The sequence below is a fragment of the Phyllobates terribilis genome, unplaced genomic scaffold (assembly GCF_046119375.1).
Source record: "Phyllobates terribilis strain yellow unplaced genomic scaffold, ASM4611937v1 Scaffold_4__5_contigs__length_816908805, whole genome shotgun sequence".
NCBI lineage: Eukaryota > Metazoa > Chordata > Amphibia > Anura > Dendrobatidae > Phyllobates > Phyllobates terribilis.
The window spans coordinates 619604103-619630904 of record NW_027362764.1 but is presented as its reverse complement, the minus strand read 5'-3'; the positions used below and the strand labels follow the sequence as shown (position 1 = coordinate 619630904).

The 26802-nt window shown below is 45.5% G+C and overlaps 1 protein-coding gene across 2 annotated transcripts in view; it reads right to left on the bottom strand.

Moving 5' to 3' along the window:
* Window positions 1–26802, bottom strand: part of RP1 (RP1 axonemal microtubule associated) — a 1013486-nt gene that overhangs the window by 85561 nt on the left and 901123 nt on the right. For both annotated transcript variants that reach the window (XM_073679301.1, XM_073679302.1), the window contains exon 52: window positions 21151–21373. In XM_073679301.1, coding sequence (XP_073535402.1) covers window positions 21151–21373 — 223 coding nt within the window. The remainder of the gene's footprint in view (window positions 1–21150; window positions 21374–26802) is intronic.

The window sequence follows — 26802 nt, the reverse complement described above, 5'->3', positions numbered from 1 at the left end:
GCAATGCCCACCGAACCCAGTTGCGGGCAATGGCCTTACAGGACCCTCATCTGGGATTTGCACAGTTCAAGGACAGAGCCATCCGGGTGCTCCGAGAACCGGCACCAGGTGGCGTTGTGACCCACAGACGCCCCACTACCACTTACCACCAGGAGGCGGCACCCTTGTCGGCAGGGCCTGTGGGAGCTGATGCGCAGGCTTTGAACAATGACCCGGCTCCAGACCTGCACCATCAGGTCCAAGAGCTAGCTAAAAGCGTTGCTGCGCTAACCCGAACTGTGCAGTCTTTACAGGTTTCCACTCCAGGGAAGATCCAGCTGGCATCCGGACCGGAGGACATCCCGTGGCGTCGACCAAGGAGGACCCCACCGGCCAGAGGGAGACCCAGCGACCGATACAACGAGGACGGACGACCCATCTGCCGCCGCTGCAATCAACCCGGACATATGGCAAGGTACTGTCCTTTAAACTGGCACAACCTGGGGTAGAGGGCCAACCCCCAGGAAAAAGATCACCAGGCCCATCGAACTGGCGCGACAAATATGTGGGAGGACGTCCAGTCTTACCCGTGGTACTGGATGGCATTCCTATGAGTGCCCTACTGGACACCGGGTCACAGGTCACCACCATCCCGTACGTGCTCTTCAAGCAGTACTGGAATGACTCGGATATCACCCGCTACCCTGACGACGACTTGAGTATCATCGCCAGCAATGGTCAGCCCGTGCCACAGATTGGATTTAAAGAGGTGACCATTAAAATCGGTAGAGTCGAACTGGCAGCACAGGGACTGATCATTGTAGACATTGACAAACACGAGAGTCACCCAAAGATAACTCTAGGAACTAATGTAATTGAAAATTGTCTTGCAGAGGTGATTTTCCTTTTACAGCAGGTTGCCAAGAACGCCAGCTCCGGCGAGCAGCGAGTGCTCCAAAAAGAGATCCGGGCACTGATGCGACGGCAACAGGTGGAACTCTCCGGCGGTGAGATTGGTAGCGTGAGAATGTGTGACCCTTTCCCTATTGCCATGCCCCCAAAAAGTGAAATGATGATTTGGTGCCGGGCAGCTATTGGTCTGAGAGGTAGAGATTACCAGGCAATGGTAGAACCAGTTTACTCAGACAGTAGGCCCACCATCTTGACAGCACGGGGGTTGGTTAATGTACGCCATGGGAGGGTGCCCGTTCGCATAATCAATATCGGGAAGAGGGAAGTGTACCTGCCCCGGTATGCCACGCTAGCCAAATTATATACCATTAACCAAAATGCTATACAATCTGTGGAACCCTTGCCTCCATCTCACCCGGAGGAAGGAAACGGCTCTAAGAAAACAATGGAGGACTGGTGTCAGCAACTACATTTGGGTACTGACTCCACTCCCTCACACCAGAAACAGGGAGTCTATCGGGTGGTTCAAGAGTACGAGAGAGTGTTTAGTAAACACCCGTTAGACTTCGGGCGAGTCAAGGGGGTAGAACACCACATCCCCACGGGAGACCATCCTCCCATAAAAGAGAGGTATCGACCCGTACCCCCTGCACACTACCAACACGCCAAGGGGATGCTTAGAGACATGAAGGAGGCTGGGGTGATCAGGGATAGCTGTAGCCCCTGGGCAGCTCCACTAGTTTTAGTCAAAAAGAAAGACAACACCATGAGGATGTGTGTAGATTACCGGAAAATCAACCGTATCACACACAAGGATGCGTACCCCTTACCAAGGATAGAGGAGTCTTTGGCTGCTTTAAGATCTGCTAACTTCTTCTCTACCTTGGATCTCACTAGTGAGTACTGGCAGGTTCCTGTAGCAGAGGCGGACCGGGAGAAGACCGCATTCACCACCCCGATGGGACTTAGCGAGTTTACCTGTATGCCGTTCGGACTCTGCAACGCACCAGGAACCTTCCAACGATTAATGGAGTGCTGTCTGGGCCACAGATACTTCGAGACGGTCCTGTTGTACCTGGACGATGTCATCGTATATTCTAAGACTTATGAGGACCACCTGAAACACCTGGCGGAAGTGTTCGAAGCTCTGGCAAGCTACGGCCTAAAGGTGAAACCCTCCAAGTGTCACCTCCTGAAACCAAAGGTGCAGTACCTGGGACACGTGGTGAGCGCTGACGGAGTGGCTCCTGACCCTGATAAGATCACCGCAATTAAGGAATGGCCAAGTCCCTCCAGTGTAAAGGAAGTGCGGCAGTTCCTCGGGTTGGTAGGCTACTACCGCAGGTTCATCCCCGGTTTCACCAAAAAGGCAGCTCCTATGCAGGACCTCCTGATAGGCCAGTCCCGGAAGGCCAAGAACCAGAAGCCGCCCTTCAGATGGGAGAAGTTGGAAGAAGAGTCCTTCCGCCAGCTGAAGATGGCCCTCACGGGGGATGAAATCCTGGCGTACCCGGATTACAACCAGCCCTTTATCCTCTACACCGACGCAAGTAACATCGGGCTAGGAGCTGTGTTGTCCCAGATCCAGCAGGGGAAGGAGCGAGTAATCGCTTACGCCAGCTGAAAACTGCGACCCACCGAAAGAAACTCTGAGAATTACAGCTCATTTAAGCTAGAGTTCCTGGCAGTAGTGTGGGCAGTCACCGAACGCTTTAAGCACTACCTCGCTTCTTCCCGGTTCGTCGTGTACACGGATAACAACCCGTTGACACACCTGGACACGGCAAGACTCGGTGCCCTAGAGCAGAGATGGATGGCCCGCCTGTCCAACTACGAGTTCACCATCAAATACCGGGCATGACGCTCCAATACCAACGCGGACGCCCTGTCCAGGATGCCAAACCTACCGGACGTAGGAGAAGATCCAGAGGGACTGGAAGAAGTCGAACTCCCCGCGTTTCACCGTCATGGGACTATCCAGTATTCCCATCGGGTAAGGAGTAAGCAAGGTGCTACGCTTAACCCCTTACCTCACTACAACTGGGCGGAAACGCAAGACAGTGACCCTGCCGTCCGGCTGGTGAAGGAGATGCTGACTCGGCCAGAGGCTCGCCTTGACCCAGACGCTCCGGAGGAAGCCAAGCAACTGTGGGCAGAAAAGAGTAGACTGTTCCTTTACAAGGGGAAGTTGTGCCGCAGGATGGTTAACTCCCGGACGCATGAACTAATCTGGCAAGTAGTGGTGCCACGACGAGACGCAGCCATGGTGATGGAGGCATACCACGATGGAGGTGGGCATTTCGGATGGAAGAAGCTGGAGTTCCTGCTGCGCGGGCGGTTCCATTGGGTAGGCATGAGGGGAACCATCGAGAGGTGGTGCAGAGACTGTGGCCCGTGCAACCTGAGGAGGAAGGACCGTGCCAGCCAGAAGACTCCCCTGCAGTCCATCGTCACCCGGCAGCCGTTGGAACTGGTAGCCTTGGATCATGTAAAACTGACCCCAAGCAGAAGTGGCTACGTCTACGCGTTAACCATCGTGGATCATTACTCCCGGTTCTTGGTTGTCGTCCCCGTCAAGGACTTAACGGCTCAAACAGCAGCTAGAGCCTTCCAGCAGCACTTCTGCTGTCCACACGGGTACCCGGACCAAGTGCTGACGGACCAGGGACCTGCCTTTGAAGCAGAGGTCTTCCAGGAATTCTGCAATCTGTATGGCTGCCGGAAGATAAGGACGACACCCTATCATCCGCAAACTAATGGACTTTGTGAGAAAATGAACCAGGTGGTAATGGATCTTCTGAAAACATTGCCCCTGGAAGAACGCAGTCTGTGGCCTGAGAAGCTGCCCGATCTGGTGGACCTATACAACCACATCCCGGTAGGTTCCACCAACTGTACCCCGGCTTACCTAATGAGGGCGAGACCTGGTAAGTTACCTGTTGACCTGGAAATGGGAGTCCTGACACCCGAGGACACTTCACCAGAAGCAGACTGGGACACAGAGAGGCAGCAGCAGTACCGGAAAGTACAGGAGAGCGTGGAGCGAAGTCTCTGTCAGGCTAGGGAGAGACAAGAGAAAACTTACAACCAGTATGCTCCCGCTGTTCCCCTGGTGCCCGGAGAGCAGGTCTTGAAGAGGAAAAGACGGCTCCACAAGTTGGACGACCAGTGGGAGAAGGACCCGTACACCGTACTGCCCTCAAGCCACGAGAACCCGAAGGTCTGTACCATCAGTAAAGACGGAGGGGAGACCACAGCCATTGTATCCCGGGATCACCTGAAGAAGTGTCCTGAACAGCTACGGAACCCTGAAGAGGAACAAGAAGACCATCGACCAGTAGAGGAAAGGGAAGATATGGTTAGTACTGTGCTCGGAGACTTCCCTCGGTCTTGGACTCAAGTCAATGGTGCAGTTGTGGTACCCGTACTCACCTTCCTCCAACCAGCATCCCAAGCACCTACGGAGCAACAGGTAGAGCTGGAAGAACAGCCGGTCCAGGAGGCAGAAGACCCCACACCAGCAGATCAGGAGGATCAACCCTCTGCTTGCAGTGAGCCTGCCATATCCCTAGTGAGCCAAAGGGCCCATAGACAGCTGCCCAATTTACCCTTGACAGCTCCTACACCCTGTAGTTCAGGGCCAGACAGTCAGCTCCGTAGGTCCACTAGGGCCACTAGAGGCCAGTTACCCGCACGTTGGAGGATTTGAAGTGTATAAATAGTTTTATTTGTGGTTACCTGTTTTTCTTGTTGCTTGTGTATAATTATGTGTTTCTAGTTGTTTATAGGAGTCTTTGGTGGATTTACCGGGAATCCTTTGTACATAGTTGGAGCGTAACCCAGGACGGACTAAAGACTGTTAAGGACTCGGGGCAGGACAGACCCCTACCTGGTTACGTCTCCCTGTTTTGGTGAAATGGACACCTTGCTTTCTTCAAAGACTGCACCCGGTTACGGACATGCCGTGACCACCTTTATGTGTTTCTTTATTGTATTGTTATTGTTATATCTTGTTATGTTTTTCTAAAATATGTTTAGTCCCGGAGTACTAAATTTCACTAGGGGGGAATGTGACACCCCAGGGGTCTGGTTGCCACAGTGATAGAGATATTACGTCTGAGAGCAGATGGGAGGTCTCTTGGTCAGGAATCCTATGCATGCCACACCTCCTGCACAGTCCTGGGAGGGGAAGAACTTCCCCTATATAAAACTGGGGCTGAGGCAGGGTTAGTGAGTAGAGAAGAAGTAGAGACAGAGAAAAGAAGCAAATATAGGAACAGGACATCAGGAGCTCTGTGGGCGCAGTGTTACAAGGAGTCAGGGGCTGGCAGCTGCAGAGCTCGCCCTGACTGAGAAGATTTCTTACCAGACCCGGAGTCCGAGGCTGTGGGGACTAACTCCTACCCAGCAGCAGAATCCGTCAGGCAGGGGATTCCAGGTCCTCTGGCCAAGAAACCCGAAGGCACGGTCACACGCATGGGACCAGCACCGCCGTCGTGGAGCGGAAGCTACTAGAAGGCCCCGAGTCACCGGCCATACGGGTGAGCACCACACGGTACACTGAGGGACGTGGGCTACTTATACCCGCCTCTAGCAAGGTAGCCAGAAGAGTACAGTTAGTTTGGGAGGCCTACAACTCCGCCTGGCCAGGGGAGATCCCATCTGCTCAAGGACTCACCAGGCCCCAATCGCTAGCCAGTACTCCGGGAGGGTCTATCTTTGTCACCAGTAAAGACCCTGAACTACACCGTACCGTCTCCGAGTGGTTCCTGCTACCCCCATCATCCACGTCGGCTGCCCTGAGGCCATACCCCTCCCGTTGGGGGTTATACTATCACGCTGCACAATCCTACCACCGGCCTCAGCGGTCTGCCCTGCAGCAGCAGCTCCTTAGCTGTACTCAACGGGTGGCGTAGTCGTCCAACATCTACCGCTGATACATCGCCGCTCAGTTTGACTCCCTGGGCACGGACCGGGTCACCGCCACGAGACTACAACCCTCAACAGATCCGGCTCCGGGTAAGCTCCCGCGTGCGCAACGCAGCGCGACACAGGCCCAGGGGCGCGTCAAAGACACTTGTTATGAAGGGGTTGAATAATTCTGAATCTACAATAGTCATTAAAAGTGGCATTTCATGTTGAATTTGAAGAAACCACTTTGTTGTGTTGAGATATTTAAATTCTTGTTTCATAAATTGATTGCGAACAGCAAAAAGTAAAAAATTTGTAAATGTTGCTCAAAATCAAATTTACAATAGGGGTTGAATAATTTTGTACGCAATTCTAGCAGCAAGCAATATTACAGCTTCTACACTATGTCACTAGTGAAGAATGACACATTACTGTATATTAGTGAGACTGTTCTTCAGTTTCAATGAGCGGAGCATAGAGCATTTCATCTGTCAAGTTGACTGCTGCTACATCTGTACTCCCTTAGATTTAACCTTTAAGAAGGATGAGGAGAAACAGCACACTACTGCACTTATACTAAACATGATGGAAGTGTGAGAAATAAAATACTGGAGGGGAGATATGTGTCACTCAGGATATTAGCCTCAGTGATATGAACCTGGAAAAGATGCTCCAGCATACTAAGTGCTGAGAGGGGTTAAGCAGCCATATTAACATCTGAAGAGTAGGCGGGAGGCTGTTCACCATATCTCCACCACAGGGTGTCATCCAGAAGGTAAATGTGAAGCCATTGGACTCATTCAGTGTTCGGTTTGTCTGGAGATAAGATCTCCAGAGCTGCGCTTGTGTTAAAGAGAACTGAATCTTGTTTTTGTTCCTCTGAGCGGCCGCACAGACTGTACTTTATGCTATTTTGTTTTTTCTATGCCTCTTTAAGCAGCCGAGTGAGTCAATCTACCTCAGAAGGTGTATGTGATAAAACCTCACTGTAGAATTTCTCATACCTTCTTACATAAAGATATTAAATCTTTGCCCTTAGGAGAGGCAGTGGCGTATTTCGCATCTACCCGTTTGTGAGGCTCAGACTAGACTAGTCAAATCTGCATAGAAGATATAGGACAGACAATGTGTAGAACTTGTTAGATATCTTGATCATTGTGAACCAGTTTAAAAGAATGCTGTCAGTAAGATCAAGCACCCCCAAATAGTATATATGGACATGCAGATATTTAAAATGTAAATCTATCAATACATTTACATCTTATATCTGTTGCTGCCTTCCTGAGAAACTACCATTTTTATTCATACGCAAATGAGACATTAAAAGCTCTGGGCGTGGCAGAGCACCTAACTAGCTTCTGTGTTTCCAGGCTGTTTCTGCCCAGCACCAGCCTCTTTAGCTTGCTCAGTATTGTGTTCGCTTGCCTGGCTCCTGATGTCACACAGCAGTGTGTGTGTGTTTTGACAGGGTGGGAGTTGAGTATACTGACAGATTCCCTTTCATGGCAGCTGCAATATGTTTTGTGGTGATTGTGGTGTGTAACATATGCACAGGGGGACATAGAATGCTGTTAATGGACTATACTATGTACTGCATTATTTCTGACCCATTGTCTTGTGTCTGTCTACATGTGTGGTCAATAGAAAGGATTGGTTTATGATTCATTTCTTCCAAGGACCTTACAAAGGACTAGGGAACATTAATTACATGTGGAGGAAAAGGAGATACCATAAATTGGAAAGGGTTCTTTACAGTTAGAGCAGTTAGACAGTGGAATGCCCGACCATAAGAGGTAGTAATGGCAGACACTATAACAGCTTTTTAAAAAGGGCTGGATCCTTTTTTCACAACAAACGACATTGTGAGTTATAAATAATCTAGTAATAGGGAAGGTAAAGGAAAGTTGAATTTGATAGACCTACAGTATGCCTTTTTTTCAACCTATGTAACTATGTTTGGAAATCAAATCACAGTTTTTATGTTTTTTTTTCTCTACAGAAAGGGTCAAAACTACAATCTGCTAATGTACGTAAAAGACGTAATTAATGGGATTTTTCAGGACCCAAGACAGGACCACGGAGAGAGAGAATCCACCGCTCATGGACAGGGAACCTACAGGATAAAAAGGGCGGAACCTCTCTCACACATCAGTTGGATTACAGAGCATGAGAGAACTTCCATAATGGTTATCCACAAAAAAATTAACCAACAACACACTGCTTCCCTAAACACAATGTGACCCCCTATATCAGGAAACAAACCAGAGCTCACCCATTACAAGTGATGGGAGGGTGTATAATGGTTCTGTCATGGGTTCTGAAAAATCACATTACCAGTAAGTAATTATGTCCTTTTCTATCACCCATGACAGCACCATGCAGAGATTTACAGAGAAAATTAACTTTTAGGGAGGGACCACAGCCTGTAGAACTCTTCTCCCAAAGGATAGATAAGTAGAAGAAGCCAAATCCAGCCTATAGTGTTTATAAAAGGTAGAAGGAGAGATCCAGCATTGCCGCCTTAGATATCTGATCAATAGACACGTGCTCGTTCTCCATCCAGGAAGCTGCAATGGCTCTCATAGTGTGAGCCCTCAGATCCCCTGGAATTACTTCATCACTTATGGTATATGCTAATTTGATGGCTTTTTTAATCCATCTAGCTAGTGTGGCGCCCCTGAGGGTTCAGTCGCCACAAAGATACTGCACCTCACCCCGAGGTGTGGTGTCTCCCTTCTCTCAGGTATGAAGGGAGTGCTGCACGGAACCGCAAACACCTACATCCAACACCACACTGCTCTAGGCCAGCAGGAGGGGCAAGACGCAATGTAGTTTTCTGCTGAGCCCTGACCCTGACTGGAGTAGGGGGGAATCCAAAGGTAGGGGGAACCAATAGTGGGTGTGGGTGGAGGAAGTAGATACAGGAAGCACTTATACAGTAGGTATATAATAGGAAGCCATATTAGGGCAAGGGGAGTTTTTAGTGAGGGCTGTTGAGAGGAACAGTCCGGGAGCAGAGGCTCATCAGGAGCTCTGCTCCACAAGTTAGGGCCCAGGATAGAAGCCCCGGAGGGGAGCAGGGAGTAGGCTCCGTTCTAAGGAAAGGATCCCAGGGGGTACGGCGCGTGCAGGACGGCACCCGTACGCCCCACTCCTGCCAGGTGTCAGAAGGGATCGGTTGCTTCATTCTAATCTCCAGGGGGTCAGGTTGGTCCCGGATCCGACGTACAGGAAGGATTTCAGCATACCCGAGCGGGATTGAGAGTGGGCAGCATAGGGCAGAGGAGAGAAGGACCAAATGTAAAGACGGTCAAAGTAGGAACACGAGAAAGTGGGGTTCCGCCGGGCATTCCTAAGCTGCTTGAAGAAGGATTGAACCCCTGCCCGGTGAACGCAACGCGACAAGGGAGGCCTTCATCTGTAAAGTGCACTTGTGAATTGCCTAAGAACTGTAAGTAAAGCCTTGGACGACTGCATCGAATAGCCTCTGTCTGTTTCTTCACCGGCGCCATTATTCCTCTCCGCACTACAACGCCCAGCGCACCATCCATTCATTCACACTGCCCTGAGGCCCGCTCCACCTGTGGGGAGCTGTACCATCTCTAGCTGCCTTGATTGACACCTGCCTCAGAGGACTGCTGCAGCACTGGTGACCTTCACCATACAAAGAAAAAATGCGGAGGGCACTATCAATAAATATGGATCAACCCACCAGACACCACAGGTGGTGTCACTAACTCTCTGAACTTTTACTGATCATTGATACCCCTTTGTGCACTGACCGCCCTGGGCCAGCCACCGTGATTTCTCCCAAAGAGTGCCCCGAGGCCCCAGGGGCGAGTCACTAGAATACTTTTAGATGCCGTAAGACCTTCCCTAGGGCACTGGAATGAAATAAACAGAGATTGGCATCTTCTCCAAGATTCTGTAGCCGAGATATACTTTACTAAGCATCTCATGACATCTAATGTATGAAGTTTTTCTTCTTTTGACTTTTGAGGTTAGCACAGAATGAACAACTTATTGGCTCTTATGAAACCTGGATGCCACCTTAGGGAGGTAGACAGGATCCAGTTTTAGAATTACCCTATCTTCCTGGAACTGCGTATAGGGAGGACCTATTGACAGGGCCTGGATATTGCTCACCCTACGAGCTGACGTCAGAGCCACCAGAACAGTCATTAACGTTAGGATTTTGACTGATACTGAGTCAACGGGTTCAAATTTAGTGCTGTCAGAACCAGATTAAAAGACCCAAGGTGGAACTTTTGCATTGGAAATCAGTCTTGATCTGAAGCAGGCTTTAATGAAATGAGAAATCCACTGATTACAAGGTTGGTCATAATTATATAAAGCAACAGGAGCCACCTGAACTTTAAGGGTGCTAGTAGAAAGCCCCTGTTCTAGACCTTTTTGAATAAACTCTACAATGGCATTGACTGGCACCCTGTTATCTAGTCTCGTCCTCAAGCTGGTTAGAAATTTTTTCCAGGTCCTACCATAAATTCTCGTAGTTACCGTCTTTCTACTCTGGAGGAAGGTGGAGGCCAGGTTTGAGGAGAATCCTCTGTCTCTTAGGCCACGGTCCCACTATCAATATTTGGTCAGTACTCGGTCAGTATTTTTTCTCAGGAGTGGAAGCCAAAACCAGGTGAGGAACAATCAGAGAAAAGGTATAATAGAAACAAGTAACCAATTCTGCATTTATCACCCACTCCTGGTTATGGCTCCTAATCCTGAGAAAAAATACTGACTGAATACTGACCAAATACTGATAGTGGGGCCATAGCCTTAAAAGCAACCTCTTAAGTTCTATGCTGTCAAATGCAGACTGGATGCTTGAGGATGCCGAACCGAACCCTTGGAGGGCAGATGCAGAACTTCTGGTAGTACCCATGGCTCGGTGATTGACATTGGCCTCATTCAAGAAAACCAGCTGAACAAGGCATGTCCCTCCGCCTATCGCCTCTTCCAGCCCAACCTGGAAGTGAATTAACACTGCCATGTCAAATGTCATTGGTGCACTTGTCATCAGAGCGCGCCTACTCCTCGGCGCACCCTGCATATATGTAGACGACACGGTGGCCAGCAGATCCATACAAAATGGCGACTGCCCTTGCCTGCACACCAGCCAAGCGCCCCATGGTTCTGCTGCGTTGCTTACAGGATTCGTGCTGTCCCACACGACCGTTCAGGCCTGAGTAAGCTGATCTTCTGTCTTCTAGGCTCTGCACCGTGACATCACTCCGGATGTAGGTTCCCCTGTCAAGGACAGGAAACCAACCGATGCGTGGGAGAGGTTCCCACTCATGTCCTTGAAGAGCGGATCCCCTCTCTCCGTGGTGATGTCATGGGTGATAGGAAAAAAAAACAGCTGCTAAATAGATCTGTGATCTCACTGACTTCTTGCATACATTTTGCCTTATGTGGTGATGAATAGTATAGCAAGTCAGCTGCTTACTCATTTAAGGCTAAGTTCATATGAACATACAAAAAATCATCAGCGTTTCATCCAGGATACTTTGACGATTTATTCTTCACTTGTCATCTGTGTGCAGTCTGTATACAATCCATTTTTTACAACAGTAGTTGTTAATCATTTACAAGACCATTTACAGCTTCTTATGTTACTGTGACTCTGTACGGCATCCGATTTTATTTTGTTCACCCATGGACTTGAATGTGTATTATCTGACACATGGAAGAAGCTAGTACATGCTGTGATTTTTATCACATACAGATTAGGTCAGTGAAAAAAAATGCTCATCTGCACTTTCCCACTGAACAACATAGGTTCATGTGCTGTCCATTTTTTCACCGACAACCTACCCTAAAAGATACTTTTCCATATAAACTCCTTACGGCACATGCTAACCCTGCTTTTGCTGCAATAATGATTCCCAAAATTTCAGGGGTCACCCATTCAGATAGCTACTAAAAGACTGGAGTGGCTTTCAGTTATTGAGAGAAGAAAAAAAGAGACCGTTGGGAATTACAATAGCTCGTAGAGTGGCTATATAGATATTAGAGGAGTTCTCCTTTAGCACCACATGTAATAGCTCTGCCCTGTTATACTGTACAATACAATAGATAAATCTAAACAGGAATAAAAGGCAGCAGAGTAACAAGAGTATACAGTATATCAGCAGTGCACGTCTTCTCTCAACCGAAACCATTATATTGAATCCTAGAAGGTGTATACACTGGACATAAAAAAATGAATCTGAGCTGAACTGAAAAAAGGTGACAGTGTGAAGTTGGTCAGTAATATGTCCACTGACCAATCTTAATTGGAAATCAGGGGTGGCTGACAGGTATGAAGAAGTGATCTGAGCTCTCCTCCGCCAGTACTTGTACGGTTCTGGTATATTGTGGAGCCTCTGACAGGTGTGAGTCTATCTACCGAAGACAAACACTCCTGAGACCAGTGACTTTCATGTCTTTCATGGACATCAAATCAATACTGTTCATCAAAGCACAGAGCTGCCACTCAGCTCAATCACTTGATCTCCGGGTTTATGAAAGTTTCACAGTCTGAGCAATGACAGTTTTCCATTAAAAGTTTCTACCGCATGCATTGATTCGTAATGTGAGCTTAGCTCTTGTTTGCTCATTGTTTTGATGTGATACCTGTAGATACCAGCTGAGTGCTCTTTTTATTTATTAATCTATTCAGCAATGTTACTGGCCACTTTATTATCCATGCCAAGGACTTTACCTATTTGTGATGATTCACCAGCAATAAGATAGAGACTAAAAAGCAATCAGATCGAATATTAACAGCCCGATTTAGTAAGGTATTTGGGTTCGAGTTTTGTGCACTCGACATGCATTTTACTAAAGCACCACTCAAGCATTAGCGTTTATTTAATTGCAGTGCTGGAGTGGTGTTACTAATCTCAGTTCCCTCTCCCTATTCTTATACTTACCAGCCACCGTCTTCAGCTGTTCCCGGCGCCACTCCTGTCGGTCTCCAACAGTTTGTGACCTGCCAGATCGCTCCAGTGTTTGCTGCGCAATCCAGAAGTCACAATGTAAGTGTATGAGAGTCAGAACGAGGCCAGAACGAGGCTCTCATAAACTTACATTGAGAGCGTGTGACCGTTATCTCTAACTTCCGGTCAGTCGGGAGTTGAGGTCACAAGGTGGGGACGTAGGACCAAAGCAGCACCCAGAAGAGCTGAAGACGGTGGCTGTCAAGTCTAATAGTAGGTTCAGGTAACTTTTATTAGTAGCACCACTCCAGCACTGATATTAAAAAAAAAACAAAAAACACTGGATTGATGCTTTAAAGGAGATGTTCTGCTGAATAAACATTTCCCTAGATGTGTTTAAAAATGAAATTAATATATAATAATTGTTATGTTCTGCTACCAGAGCTAAGGAAAGAGAGGAAATCTGTCCCTACGATAGAACTCAGCTGAATCCCTACGATGTAACAGGGAACCTGATCCTGCGATCAGACCTGCTAAAGTCCTAAGCTAGTCTGTACGGAGACCTATAGATGTGGGGAAGGAATCCCTACAAGTACTAAGGACTGGGAGGAAAATGGGACACCTCCTAACAGAAATAGTAGCAGACAGACGAACAAACAAAATATATAGAACACAGAGGTCCGTAGACCAAGCAAACTAACAGAGTTAGATACAGAGCACAGGCTAGCTAGAAAGTAGTTATACAATGAAGTCCAGCAAAGCCAGAAGGGCGGAGCAGGATTAAATAGGCCAACGAGGTCATGTGACCAGCAAAGGAAAAAACCTAAGAGCAAGGTTCTAACAGTACCCCCCCTTCTAAGAGGATCCTCCGGATCCCCTAGGACCAGGCTTATCAGGAAATCTCCTGTGAAACGCTCTGATAAGTCTGGACGCGGAAACATCATCTGACCTCACCCAAGAGTTATCCTCGGGTCCGAAACCTTTCCAGGCCACCAGATACTGCAAACTACCTCTATACCGTCTAGAGTTAAGGATGCGAGAAATTTCATATTCCCCGTCCTCCACCACCGGAGGAACAGAGGCAGAGGCGTCACCATCCGACACAACAGCTTTTTTTAACAGAGAGACATGAAATACCGGATTAATTCTCCAGGAGGTAGGAACCTCCAACCTAACAGCAGATTGGTTGACAACCTGAAGCACCTTAAAGGGCCCTACAAACTTGGGACCCAATTTCTTAGAAGGAATCCTCAACCGCAGATTCCTAGAGGACAACCAAACCATGTCACCAACAGCGAACAAAACCTCCTGTCGTTTCCTATCAAAGTAGTCTTTAGATTTTCTGTTGGCCTCCTGAAGATTACCACGCACATCCGTCCAAACTCTCTCCAAATCACCGGAAAAATTCTCCTCCTCAGGCACGGCAGATCCCAACTTGGAGAACGACCCAAACGACGGATGTCTCCCAGAACAACAAAAAAAAGGCGAACAACCAGCAGAAGAAGATGTATGATTGTTCAGAGCAAATTCAGCAAGTGGCAGAAACTCAGACCACCCCTCTTGATTGTCTGCCACAAAACAACGCAAGAACTGCTCAGCATCCTGGTTTTTCCTTTCTGTCTGGCCATTAGATTCAGGATGATATCCGGACGAGAACGACAGATGAACTCCCAACCTGTCACAAAAGGCACGCCAAAAACGAGCCACGAACTGAGGACCCCTATCAGAAACAATGTCAGTAGGAACGCCATGAAGTCTGACAATTTCCTTGACAAAGGCCTTAGCGAGAGTTTTAGCGCAGGGCAGTTTGACGAAGGGAACCAAGTGACACATCTTGCTAAAACGGTCCACGACCACCCAGATGACAGTAAAACCCTCAGAGGGGGGAAGGTCAGTTATAAAGTCCATAGCCAAATGTGTCCAAGGAGCACTGGGAACCTCCAAAGGACAAAGCAACCCCGCAGCAGGAGTATGTGAGGACTTAGATCTAGCACATATAGTACATTGACGCACCCACTTAATGACTTCCTTCTGCCATCCAGGCCACCAAAAACTGCGACCCACCAGTCTCTTGGTCTCAGAGATTCCGGGATGACCTGCCAACCGAGATTCGTGACACTCAACAAAAAAATCTCTCCTAAAGGTCCCAGGCACAAACAACCTCCCATGAGGAGTGTTAGATGAGGCATTCTCCTGCGCTTTAAGAATCTCATCTTCCAAAACGGAGTCCAAAGCAGCTATCACAACACCTTCTTGTAAAATGTTCTCCTCTTTCTCAGCACCGACTATGGGAGAAAAACTGCGAGACAAGGCATCCGCCTTAACATTCTTAGTACCAGGGATGTAAGTAACGGAGAAATTAAACCGCGAGAAAAACAGTGCCCACCTAGCCTGACGGGCATTCAGGCGCTTGGCAGCATGAAGATATATCAGATTTTTATGATCCGTAAGAACCTGAACGGGAAATTCCGCACCTTCCAAGAAGTGGCGCCAGTGTTCAAATGCGAGTTTAATAGCCAATAATTCCCGATTACCAATATCGTAATTCAGTTCAGTCTCCGAAAAATTTTTTGAAAAAAAGGCACAAGGATGTAATCCATCCCCGTTATCCTGAGACAATACTGCGTCAACCCCCACCGAAGAAGCATCAAAATCAACCAAAAACGGCTTAGTCACATCAGGTTGCATAAGGATGGGAGCAGAGGTGAACCTCTCCTTGAGATACACAAAAGCTTCAATGGCCTCAGAAGACCACTGAACCGCATCAGCACCTTTCCTGGTGAGATCGGTCAGAGGTTTGACAATACTAGAAAATTTTTTTATGAATTTTCTGTAATAATTGGCGAAACCTAAAAACCTCTGTATCGATTTCAAACCAATAGGCCTAGGCCATTCCTGTACAGCTTGAACTTTAACCGGGTCCATCTCAAAACCTTCGCTGGAGATAATGTAACCCAAAAAACTAATTCTCTGTACAGCGAACTCACATTTCTCCAGCTTAGCAAAAAGCGAATTGTCCATTAACAATTGTAATACCTCACGTACGCTCCGCCAATGAGACTCCAGATCCGGCGAATAAATCAAAATGTCATCCAAATACACAACCACATTTTTGCCGATCAAAGGTCTAAGGATGTCATTAATAAGATTCTGAAAAAATGCAGGAGCATTAGTAAGACCAAAAGGCATAACCAGATTCTCAAAATGACCCACAGGAGTGTTAAAAGCAGTCTTCCATTCGTCACCCTCCTTCATGCGCAACAGATTGTATGCCCCCTTAAGGTCAATTTTAGAGAACCACTTGGCCCCCATTAACTGGTTAAACAGATCAGGAATCAATGGCAGTGGGTAAGGATTGCGTACAGTAATTTTGTTAATCTCACGAAAATCCAGACAAGGACGTAAACCGCCGTCCTTTTTTTTTACAAAAAAAAATCCAACCGCCACAGGAGACTTAGAGGGCCTAATGTGACCGGCGGCCAAACTTGTCTGTATGTATTCATCCAAAGCCTTCCTCTCAGGAATAGTAAGGTTAAATAAACGACTTTTAGGAAGAGTCGCTCCAGGGACAAATTCAATAGAACAATCATAGTCTCTATGGGGAGGCAAAACCTGCGATTCCTTCTCAGAAAAAACTCTCCAAAAATCCTGAATAGGAACAGGCAATTCTCCCCTATCCAAAGCTGCAATACGCCCGTTACAACACTTGTCATAACATTTATGGCTCCAGGATTTAATTTCATTGGTAGACCAATCCAGTACAGGATTGTGAAATTTTAACCAGGGCAATCCCAATATTACTGGAGAAGGCAAGTTATTCAAAACTACCAAATCCAATTTCTCATGGTGAACACCATTAATAGTGAGAGGAAATTCACAGACCTTGAGAGTAATATTCTTCAAAGGGGAACCATCCACAGAAACCACAGCAATGGGGGATGATAAAGGTTCGGGTTTTAAATTGAGTCTTTCCAAGAATCCCCCATCAATTACATTCAGAGTAGACCCACAATCAACAAACACCCGAAATTCCATTAATTTTTCCTGAGCAATCGTGGAAGCAGCTAAAAATACACCCTTGGAATTTAAACAGGCAATACGGGCATGACTGACCATTTTTTTTTCTTTCTTCATACGAAGCTCACAGCCTTTAATCAAATGACCAGATTTTCCGCAATAGAAACACAAGCCTTCAGAAAATCGACGGTCTTTTTCTTGAGAGCGAGGTGCCACCGATCCAATCTCCATCGATTCACCACTGTTAGTACACACATTCTCATAACCAGAAACTGACATAGCAGAGGATTTGCTCTCATTAACCCTTGCACGCAGTCTCCTATCCACCCGTATAGCTAATTGCATAGCCTGTTGCAAATCTTCAGGTGTAGGATAAGCAATTAGCAGGTCTTTAACCCTTTCATTGAGCTCAGCAAGAAATAGACTTTTCAGAGCAGAATCGTTCCACCCTGTTTGAGTAGACCAACGACGGAAATGAGTACAATATTTTTCCACATTACCTGATCCCTGTCTCAAACGTCTTAACTCAGTCTCAGCTGATGCGACACGGTCAGGATCATCATATAATAGTCCCAAAGCAGAAAAAAAACTATCCACTGATCTGAAGCATGTATCACTAGGTTGCAAAGAAAAGGCCCACTCCTGAGGCTCTTTGCGCAAAAGTGACATTATGAACCCTATGCGCTGGGATTCATCCCCAGAGGACTTGGGTCTCAAACGAAAATACAATAAGCAAGCATTTTTAAATGAAAAAAATTCTCGGTGTTCACCAAAAAATAAATCCGGCAAACATACCTTAGGCTCCAAGAAATGTGCTCCAGGACAGTTACTCACGCGCTGACGGAGCTCGGCCACCTCCAGAGAGAGTCCCTGCAGGCGATGAGCCAAATCCTGAACCGACACCATGATGGAACAGAAAAATCTTTCCTTAGAGAATTTGCAGGCTGGACTTACTGTTATGTTCTGCTACCAGAGCTAAGGAAAGAGAGGAAATCTGTCCCTACGATAGAACTCAGCTGAATCCCTACGATGTAACAGGGAACCTGATCCTGCGATCAGACCTGCTAAAGTCCTAAGCTAGTCTGTACGGAGACCTATAGATGTGGGGAAGGAATCCCTACAAGTACTAAGGACTGGGAGGAAAATGGGACACCTCCTAACAGAAATAGTAGCAGACAGACGAACAAACAAAATATATAGAACACAGAGGTCCGTAGACCAAGCAAACTAACAGAGTTAGATACAGAGCACAGGCTAGCTAGAAAGTAGTTATACAATGAAGTCCAGCAAAGCCAGAAGGGCGGAGCAGGATTAAATAGGCCAACGAGGTCATGTGACCAGCAAAGGAAAAAACCTAAGAGCAAGGTTCTAACAATAATAAACTATGATCCAAACAGGTCCAACAATGTCTTTACAACTTGCCATGTCCCATGATTTGGGAATCATACAGACAGTATTGTATTATCATTGTGTTGTTATATTGTGCTGCTTCGTTGCTATGCAATAAGGTTTGTCCCTCTTTAGTAGTTTGTCCTTCCTCTCTCCCTGTCTCTCTCTGATGTAGCTCTGATATCAGTGGTCCCTCCCTTCTTCTTTCTCATTTGTTGACTGTCAGTCATCTTAGAAGCTCAACTGTTTGAAGCTCTGGTTCAGAAAAGTATTTTTTAGCTACTGTATGTGTGCATTACTACAAGAATTCAGGTGGAAAAGAAATCTTCTTCTGGAATCTTCATACGTGCCTCCTGCAGTCGAGTTCAAGCTATCTGACAATCTCACTTTGTGAGTAACAGTACATAGAGACAGGCATAGAAACGGTGTCTCAAACGCTCTACATTGTCAACTTAGTTATGGAGTCAGAAGACAACTGCTGGGTCCCAACACCTTCCACTCTCCTTCCTATGTATGTTAGAAGCAGGGGGTTGGCAGTCAGGCTAATTTCAATAGCTAGCCCAGCCCCTACTAGGTCTAAGCTAGCTGGCTTGTAGTAGCAGTAGTAGTAGTAGGTGTAACAACTGAAATGACCCTGGCCATCAGCCACTTGCAGGCACATCACCAACCCAGAGAAAGGAAAGTATGCTCTCTTACGTGTCAAAGCAAGACGGAAGTAATGGTGCCAGGACCTGGGAAGCAAGCAGTACATTAATGGACCTTTGAGAATCAAATTACAGTATATCAGTAGGTGCCAGTAATTTTATTATTAAACACATCTTGGCAAATCCCTGCAGCAAAGTCTAGATTCCTGTATTCGGGTTACAGGTGAATACCACAGACCTTGGACCCATTACCAGGTTTATCCAAAAACAAGCTGATGGTTTTTGTTCTCTCATTGCCGGTGAGCACATCCATAATGCAGGGTCTGTGCATTTCATGGCATTTGAAATAAATGAGAGTCAGAAGGCAGTGACACCTGTTATAGACCAGTACAGTCTCAGGGAAATGAAGAACAGTCCCTTCCAGACCACAGATTGGCAGCTGAGATGTATGCAGTGACCAGTGGTCAGTGGTGTAACTTGAAGCTCATGGATCCCAATGCAAAAGCTCCAACGGGGCCCCAATTATTGCAAGTCTTTAACAGTAAGTCTTTTCATATAGGCCTAAGGGACTTTTTGTACCCCTTAGGCTCCAGAGCCCAGGTGCGATGGCAACCCCTGCACCTATTGTAGTTACGCCTCTCTCTATAGTGTTGCTATCCTGATTCCAGTAGCCCAGTAGAACTTTAATTATTTCCCCTGTCCTCTTCTAATCTTGTCCCAGTCTATAAATATTTTGCATGTAACTATCATTACATTTTTCAGAATAAACTAGCATGTGCATGAATAAAATGATGGCATGATGAATAACTGTATTTCCGTGCATTATATGACTTGTGCCATATAGTGGCCGGAGACTGCTATGATATCTGCCATACACATCCACACGTCCTGCTCTCCTAAATGTCTTTCACGTACTGAGAAGCAGCAGTCACAGCACTGGAGACATTATTTGAGTAGCATTGCTGTGAATCCAGCAGTGAGGTGAGATAGTAAAACTCTTATTAGTTGTTCTCAAACTATTAGGCTATGTTCACACATCATGTTTTTTTCAGCGTTTTTTGATGCATTTTTTATCCAAATTTTCAGCTGCGTTTTGCAGTACCAGCAAAGTCTATGAGATTCCAGAAATCTCATGCACACATCATGGTCTTCTTATGTTCAGGATTTTGTGCTTTGCATGTTTTTTTGCAAAATAGAGCATGTCACTTCTTTCAGCGTTTTTTCAGCGTTTGCTCACTCATCGGAAGTAATGGGTGGTGAAAAAAATGCTGAAAAAACGCACCAAAAACGCACGTGTCAAGTTTTCAGCGTTTTTTGTGCCTAAACCAGAATGAGATTTTTTTTTTCACTGAACTATATGTACATGCATAACAGACAAAAGGACAGTGAAAAAAACGCTGAAAAAAAGCACCAAAAGCGCACCAAAAAAAAAAGAGCAAGAAACCAGCAACAAAAATCCTGAACAAACTCCTGGCAAGAGATCAGGTTTTGCTCATGATGTGTGAACATAGCCTTATTGCTGAATCACAAAACAGGAATCACACATCCAGACAAAAAAATAGATCTCGAGAGCTCATAGTGTTCCTTTTTTGTAATGTATCTTGTGTTAAAAAAATTCTCCCTTAAACAAATCTTAGGAAATGCCTGGCTATATAAAATATACTTAGGAAGTACATACGGTATATACGTTAATAGGTTAATTTTGTATATTCATAACAGGTAGAAATATGATGATATATGGGTTGGGATTTACCCTAATTTATTCTCAGATCTATTCCAAAATGCCTAAAGGGGTTGTCTCATAATATTAAATGGGTAAAATTGCAAAGGGTTTGTAAAAACAAGTAAGTTTGCAATTTAATCATTAAAAAAATCATGACTGATGTCAAGAATAAATTTTTTTTTAAGTATGTTACCTACCACAGATGCAGTTTGCAAGCTGTAGCAGGTTTCCCAGGCAAGAGGTACAGCGCTTGAAAGCTCTTTGCTATAGTGCATGTAAGCGCTGCTATGAAGGTAGTCAAATTGTGTGATCTGGCCAGCTTCAGTATAGTTGCACTCATCCGAAGCTGCAAATGCCTCTACTTGAAGAATCTGAAAGGGAACATTTGGAGCTAGTGGCGCGACCCTGCAGCTGGTCCAAACTGTCAATCAGGAGAGTACAAAGCTCTAGCAAGCAGGAAGCAATGAAACAACCCCTTTAACTATCTATTTATCCTTTTTATCTGTTTTACATGGGTTTTTGTAACTAAAACTAGCACATGATAGGAGCAATTTTCCTGCTTGTCCTCATTGTTTACATATGCCACTACAGCTAAGTGCCTGCTTAGAATGGAGTACATAATAGTTTACTTTGAACATACCAGAAAGGGAGGCTCTTAGAGGCCATTCTACCGGGACTTCAATCCATCTGTCTCCACTTAATGTAAGAGGAAGTGTTTTATTTATTGACTGGTTAAATGTATCCAGGGTTCTTGCATTCTGCATTTTTAAGTGTTGCAAAGATAACCGGTCCAGGTCTTCATGCCAGTTCTCAATGCCCAGTCTCACTTTAAATAACTCTCCGAGATCATGGGTAAGATTCACCTAGAAAAAAAGCAAATGTTCCTGTTAGTGTTAATGTGCTGCTTATAGCACTGACGGATGTGTAACTAACCCATAAATACTGTGCATTCTACTGAGGTCTGTGCCTGATCTCCTCATAAACGAATATTTCTAAAACCAATAAAAGGTTATATTTTTTATTAGTTTATGGGTGGAAGGTGGCAGTACAGCACAAAATGGTGAAACAACTTGTCACCACAGTGATGCTAATGGCACCAATGATAATGATATATGTGACATGCATGAGTAGTGCTGTTGCAGAGTGTGACATGCAGAAGTAGTGCTGTTGCTTTAAAAGCATTCAGCAACTATTAGAAGTAACACAAGCACATGAGACAGGAAGTGTTGTGCTCCAGAAGCATCCAGCAACACAGTCACAGGAGAAGGGGAGTGTTTTAGCAGAGCCCCAGGGGGATTGTGGGGAAGTTGTTTACTGTCTGGCTGGAAGAGAAAGGTGGTGTGTGTGTGTTCTGTATCTCACAGAAGCGCCCCTGCAAGTGAAAAGGATTCAAGTCAGGAGTGAAGCTAAGCACAGGTCAGGTAGAGTTCTCGAACTAGCAGTGCAGAGTATTGTCAGGCAGTAAGATAATGACTATAAGAAATGGTGTCACAGGGATCATCTCCTTCTTCAGCAAACCCCTCCCCCCTCCTCCATCTCACTGTGCTGTAAAGAATGCTGTGTTCATTAATGTGCCTTTGCATTAGAACTGTGCTGTCCTGTACTACTGGGAAGACTGAACTGCTGTGCTGCTAAGGAAACTGTACTGTTTGTCACTGGAGCCTGTTGCTCATAAGACTTAACTTGCACTGGCTGTGCGGCTTCTTATTAAATGCTACTGTTCTACCGTTTATGAGGACTCTTGTCAAGTGTGTCTGGTCAGCAAGTGAAACAACCTACGTGTCTGTGCGCCTGAGAGAAGCTGCAGCACATGGTCTATGGTCGCCCTGAGTAATGGTTCTCCCAGGATTCCAAAGAATTCATGTAACCTGTCTCGCCCCTATCTGAACCTAGCGGCATGCGTGTAACATATATCATCGGCAATGCCCTCAGACATGCTTGATATCCTATTAGTATTAAAGGTGTTATCTGGGCTTAGGATAGAAGTCTGCGACACCGTAGGATCCTCACAATGCACAGGTCACATGTTGTGAGGATTCACAAGTCTACAGTCACATATAGTGACTGCAGACTTGTACCCTAAAGCAGGGCAACCCCTTTAACCTTCAGTTAGTGTCACCAAAATACTTACACTATTAGTCACGTGGGGTACAAGGGACCCAAGTTTTCATATTGAAAAATAAACAACATATATTGAAGAATTTTTACTTTATTTAGGAACTTAAGGTACAGCATCTTAGCTAAATTATATAAAATCATAATTTTTTAGTATTCAGCAAAATTTAAACATCTACTTATGTACTATGAAAAAACAAGAATCACATACTATATCTTGTTATGGTGCTCATTGCACATAAATTTCGTGCAATGATCACATTTGGTTTTGTTTTTTCGGTCACTAGATCTCACACATGTAAATGACATTGACCTTTGACAGGACTTGGGCTACTTCCAGAACAAGAAGGTTCGGTGTCATCACTGAGTCATTTTTTCAGGAAACGTGGCAAGATGGAAATTTCTGCTCTCAAATTTTTATGAGCTCTTAATGAGTCCCATTGATAAAAGTTTCAGAAATTTTTTTTTTTTATAATTTTAGACTCATTATTCAAATTATAAATGACATGAGCATTTATTGCTGATACATTGAAGAGATTAAAAAATATGACCATTGGCCATCTCATAGTCAACACCACATCTCACGATGCACTGAGGAAGAGAGGGGGCACTTGAGCTAGGAAGCTAATGAAACAGACAGTTTCCATACTTGCAGGAATATGATGAAAACAAAATACACTGCTCAAAAAAATAAAGGGAACACTTAAACAACAGAATATAACTCCAAGTAAATCAAACTTCTGTGAAATCAAACTGTCCACTTAGGAAGCAACACTGATTGACAATCAATTTCACATGCTGTTGTGCAAATGGAATAGACAATAGATGGAAATTATTGGCAATTATCAAGACACACTCAATAAAGGAGTGGTTCTGCAGGTGGGGACCACAGACCACATCTCAGTACCAATGCTTTCTGGCTGATGTTTTGGTCACTTTTGAATGTTGGTTGTGCTTTCACACTCGTGGTAGCATGAGACTGACTCTACAACCCACAGAAGTTGCTCAGTGCAGCTCATCCAGGATGGCACATCAATGCGAGCTGTGGCAAGAAGGTTTTCTGTGTCTGTCAGCGTAGTGTCCAGATCCTGGAGGCGCTACCAGGAGACAGACCAGTACACCAGGAGACGTTGAGGGGGCCGTAGGAGGGCAACAATCCAGCAGCAGGACTGCTACCTCCGCCTTTGTGCACGGAGGAACAGGAGGAGCACTGCGAGAGCCCTGCAAAATGACCTCCAGCAGGCCACAAATGTGCATGTGTCTGCACAAACGGTTAGAAACTGACTCCATAAGGGTTGTATGAGGGCCTGATGCCCACAGATGGGGGTTGTGCTCACAGTCCAACACGGTGCAGGACGCTTTGCGTTTGCCACAGAACACCAGGATTGGCAAAGTCGCCACTGGCGCCCTGTGCTCTTCACAGATGAAAGCAGGTTCACACTGAGCACATGTGACAGACGTGACATCCTTCAGCATGACCGGTTTGGCAGTAGGTCAGTAATGGTGTGGGGTGGCATTTCTTTGGAGGGCCGCACAGCCCTCCATGTGCTCCCCAGAGGTAGCCTGACTGCCATTAGGTACCGAGGTGAGATCCTCAGACCATTTGTGAGACCATTTGCTGGTGCGGTTGGTCCTAGGTTCCTCCTAATGCAGGACAATGCCAGACCTCATGTGGCTGGAGTGTGTCAGGAGTGGCTGGAGAGTGATTTTTGTGTGATTTTGTTGTCAGCACATTCAACTTTGTACAGAACAAAGTATTCAATGAGAATATTTCATTCATTCAGATCTAGGATGTGTTATTTGAGTGTTCCCTTTCTTTTTTTGAGCAGTGTACATTAGGGTCCAGGCGACTAACTAAAGGTTAATATTCAAATATTAGTTTGCAAATACTTTGATCAGCAAAGAGTACACAAGCAGCCTTTTAAATAAAACACTACCAGTAAGCTTTAACCCCTTTACAACCCAAGGTGGTTTGCACGTTAATGACCAGGCCAATTTTTACAATTCTGACCACTGTCACTTTATGAGGTAATTACTCTGGAACTTTATGAGGTAATTACTCTGGAACGCTTCAATGGATCCCCCTGATTCTGAGACTGTTTTTTGTGACATATTGTACTTCATGATTGTTGTAAAATTTCTTCGATATCACTTGCGTTTATTTGTGAAAAAAATGGAAATTTGGCAAAAATTTTAAAAATTTTGCAATTTTCAAAATTTGAATTTTTATGCCCTTAAATCAGAGAGATATGTCACACAAAATAGTTAATAAATAACATTTCCCACATGTCTACTTTACATCAGCACAATTTTGGAACCAAATTTTTTTTATTATGGACCTATAAGGGTTAAAAGTTGACCAGCGATTTCTCATTTTTCCAACAAAATTTACAAAGCCATTTTTTTTAGGGACCACATCACATTTGAAGTCACTTTGAGGGGTCTTTATGACAAAAATACCCAAAAGTGACACCATTCTAAAAACTGCACCCCTCAAGGTGCTCAAAACCACATTCAAGAACTTTATTAACCCTTCAGGTGCTTCACAGGAATTTTTGGAATGTGGAAGAAAAAAATTAACATTTAACTTTTTTCACAAAAATGTTACTTTAGACCCAACTTATTTTATATTTGCAGGGGTAACGGGAAAAAATGGACCCCAAAATTTGTTGTGCAATTTCCCCTGAGCACGCAGATACCCCATATGTGGGGAAAAAACACTGTTTGGGCGCACGGCAGGGTTCGGAAGGGAAGGAGCGCCATTTGACTTTTTGAGTGTAAAATTTGCTTGAATAATTAGTGGACGCCATGTTGCGTTTGGAGAGCCCCTGATGTGCTTAAACAGTGGAAACCACCCACAAGTGACACGATTTTGGAAACTAGACCCCTCAGGGAACTTATCTAGATGTGGAGTGAGCACCTTGAGCCCCCAGGTGCTTCACAGAAGTTTATAACATTAAGCCGTAAAAATAAAATTTTCACATTTTTCCCACAAAAATGTTTTTCAGCCCCCAATTTTGCATTTTCTTAAGGGTAACAGGAGAAATTGTGCCATGCAGTTTGTTATGCAATTTCTCCTGAGTAAGCAGATACCCCATATGTGGGGGAAAACCACTGTTTGGGCGCACAGCAGGGTTCGAAAGGGAATGAGCGCAATTTGACTTTTTGATTGTAAAATTTGCTTGAATAATTAGCGGATGTGCCCCTGATGTGCCTAAACAGTGGAAACCCCCCACAAGTGACACCATTTTGGAAACTAGACCCCTTAGGAAACTTATCTAGATGTGTGGTGAGCATCCTGAACCCCAAGTGCTTTACAGAAGTTTATAACATGGAGCCGTGAAAATAAAAAAATCAAACTTTTTCCACAAAAATGATGTTTTAGCCCCAATTTTTTTATTTTCACAAGGATAAGAGGAGAAAATGGACCCCAAAAACTTTTGTGCAATTTTGCCTGAGTATGCCAATACCCCATATGTGTGGAAAATACAGTGTTTGGGCGCACGGCACAGTTCAGAAGGGAAGGCGCACTGTGTGACTTTTTGAACGCAAAATTGGCTGGAATCGAGAGCGGACGCCATGTCGCGTTTGGAGAGCCCCTGATGTACCTAAATAGTGGAAACCCCCCACAAGTGACCTCATTTTGGAAACTACACCCCTCAAGGATTTTATCAAGGGGTATAGTGAACATTTTGAACCCAGAGGTACGACACAGAATTTGAAAACATTAGGTCATCATATTGAATAAGTTGTCATTAGTCTTGAGCGCAAGTGCTCGCTACTTGAGTTTGCATCAGGTACTCAGGTATGCACCATGTATCGGGGGTGACATGCTCGAATAAGTTGTCATTAGTCTTGAGCGCAAGTGCTCGCTACTTGAGTTTGTATCGGGTACTCAGGTATGCACCATGTATCACGGGTGACATGCTCGAGTCCCCGCCCACATGTTTCACGGTTATTAGACACCCAAAAAAAAACATGCGGGGATTGCTCAAGCATGGTAGGCAATCCCCGCCAGGGTTTTTTGGCCGCAAAGCATATGGGGCGTAGACTCGAGCATGTCACTTGAGCACCCACGATACTCAGTGCATACCCGAGCACCCAATGCAAACTCAAGTAGCGAGCACTTGCGCTCAACACTAGTCGCCATATCGTCATCTTTTTTTTTTTACTTTTG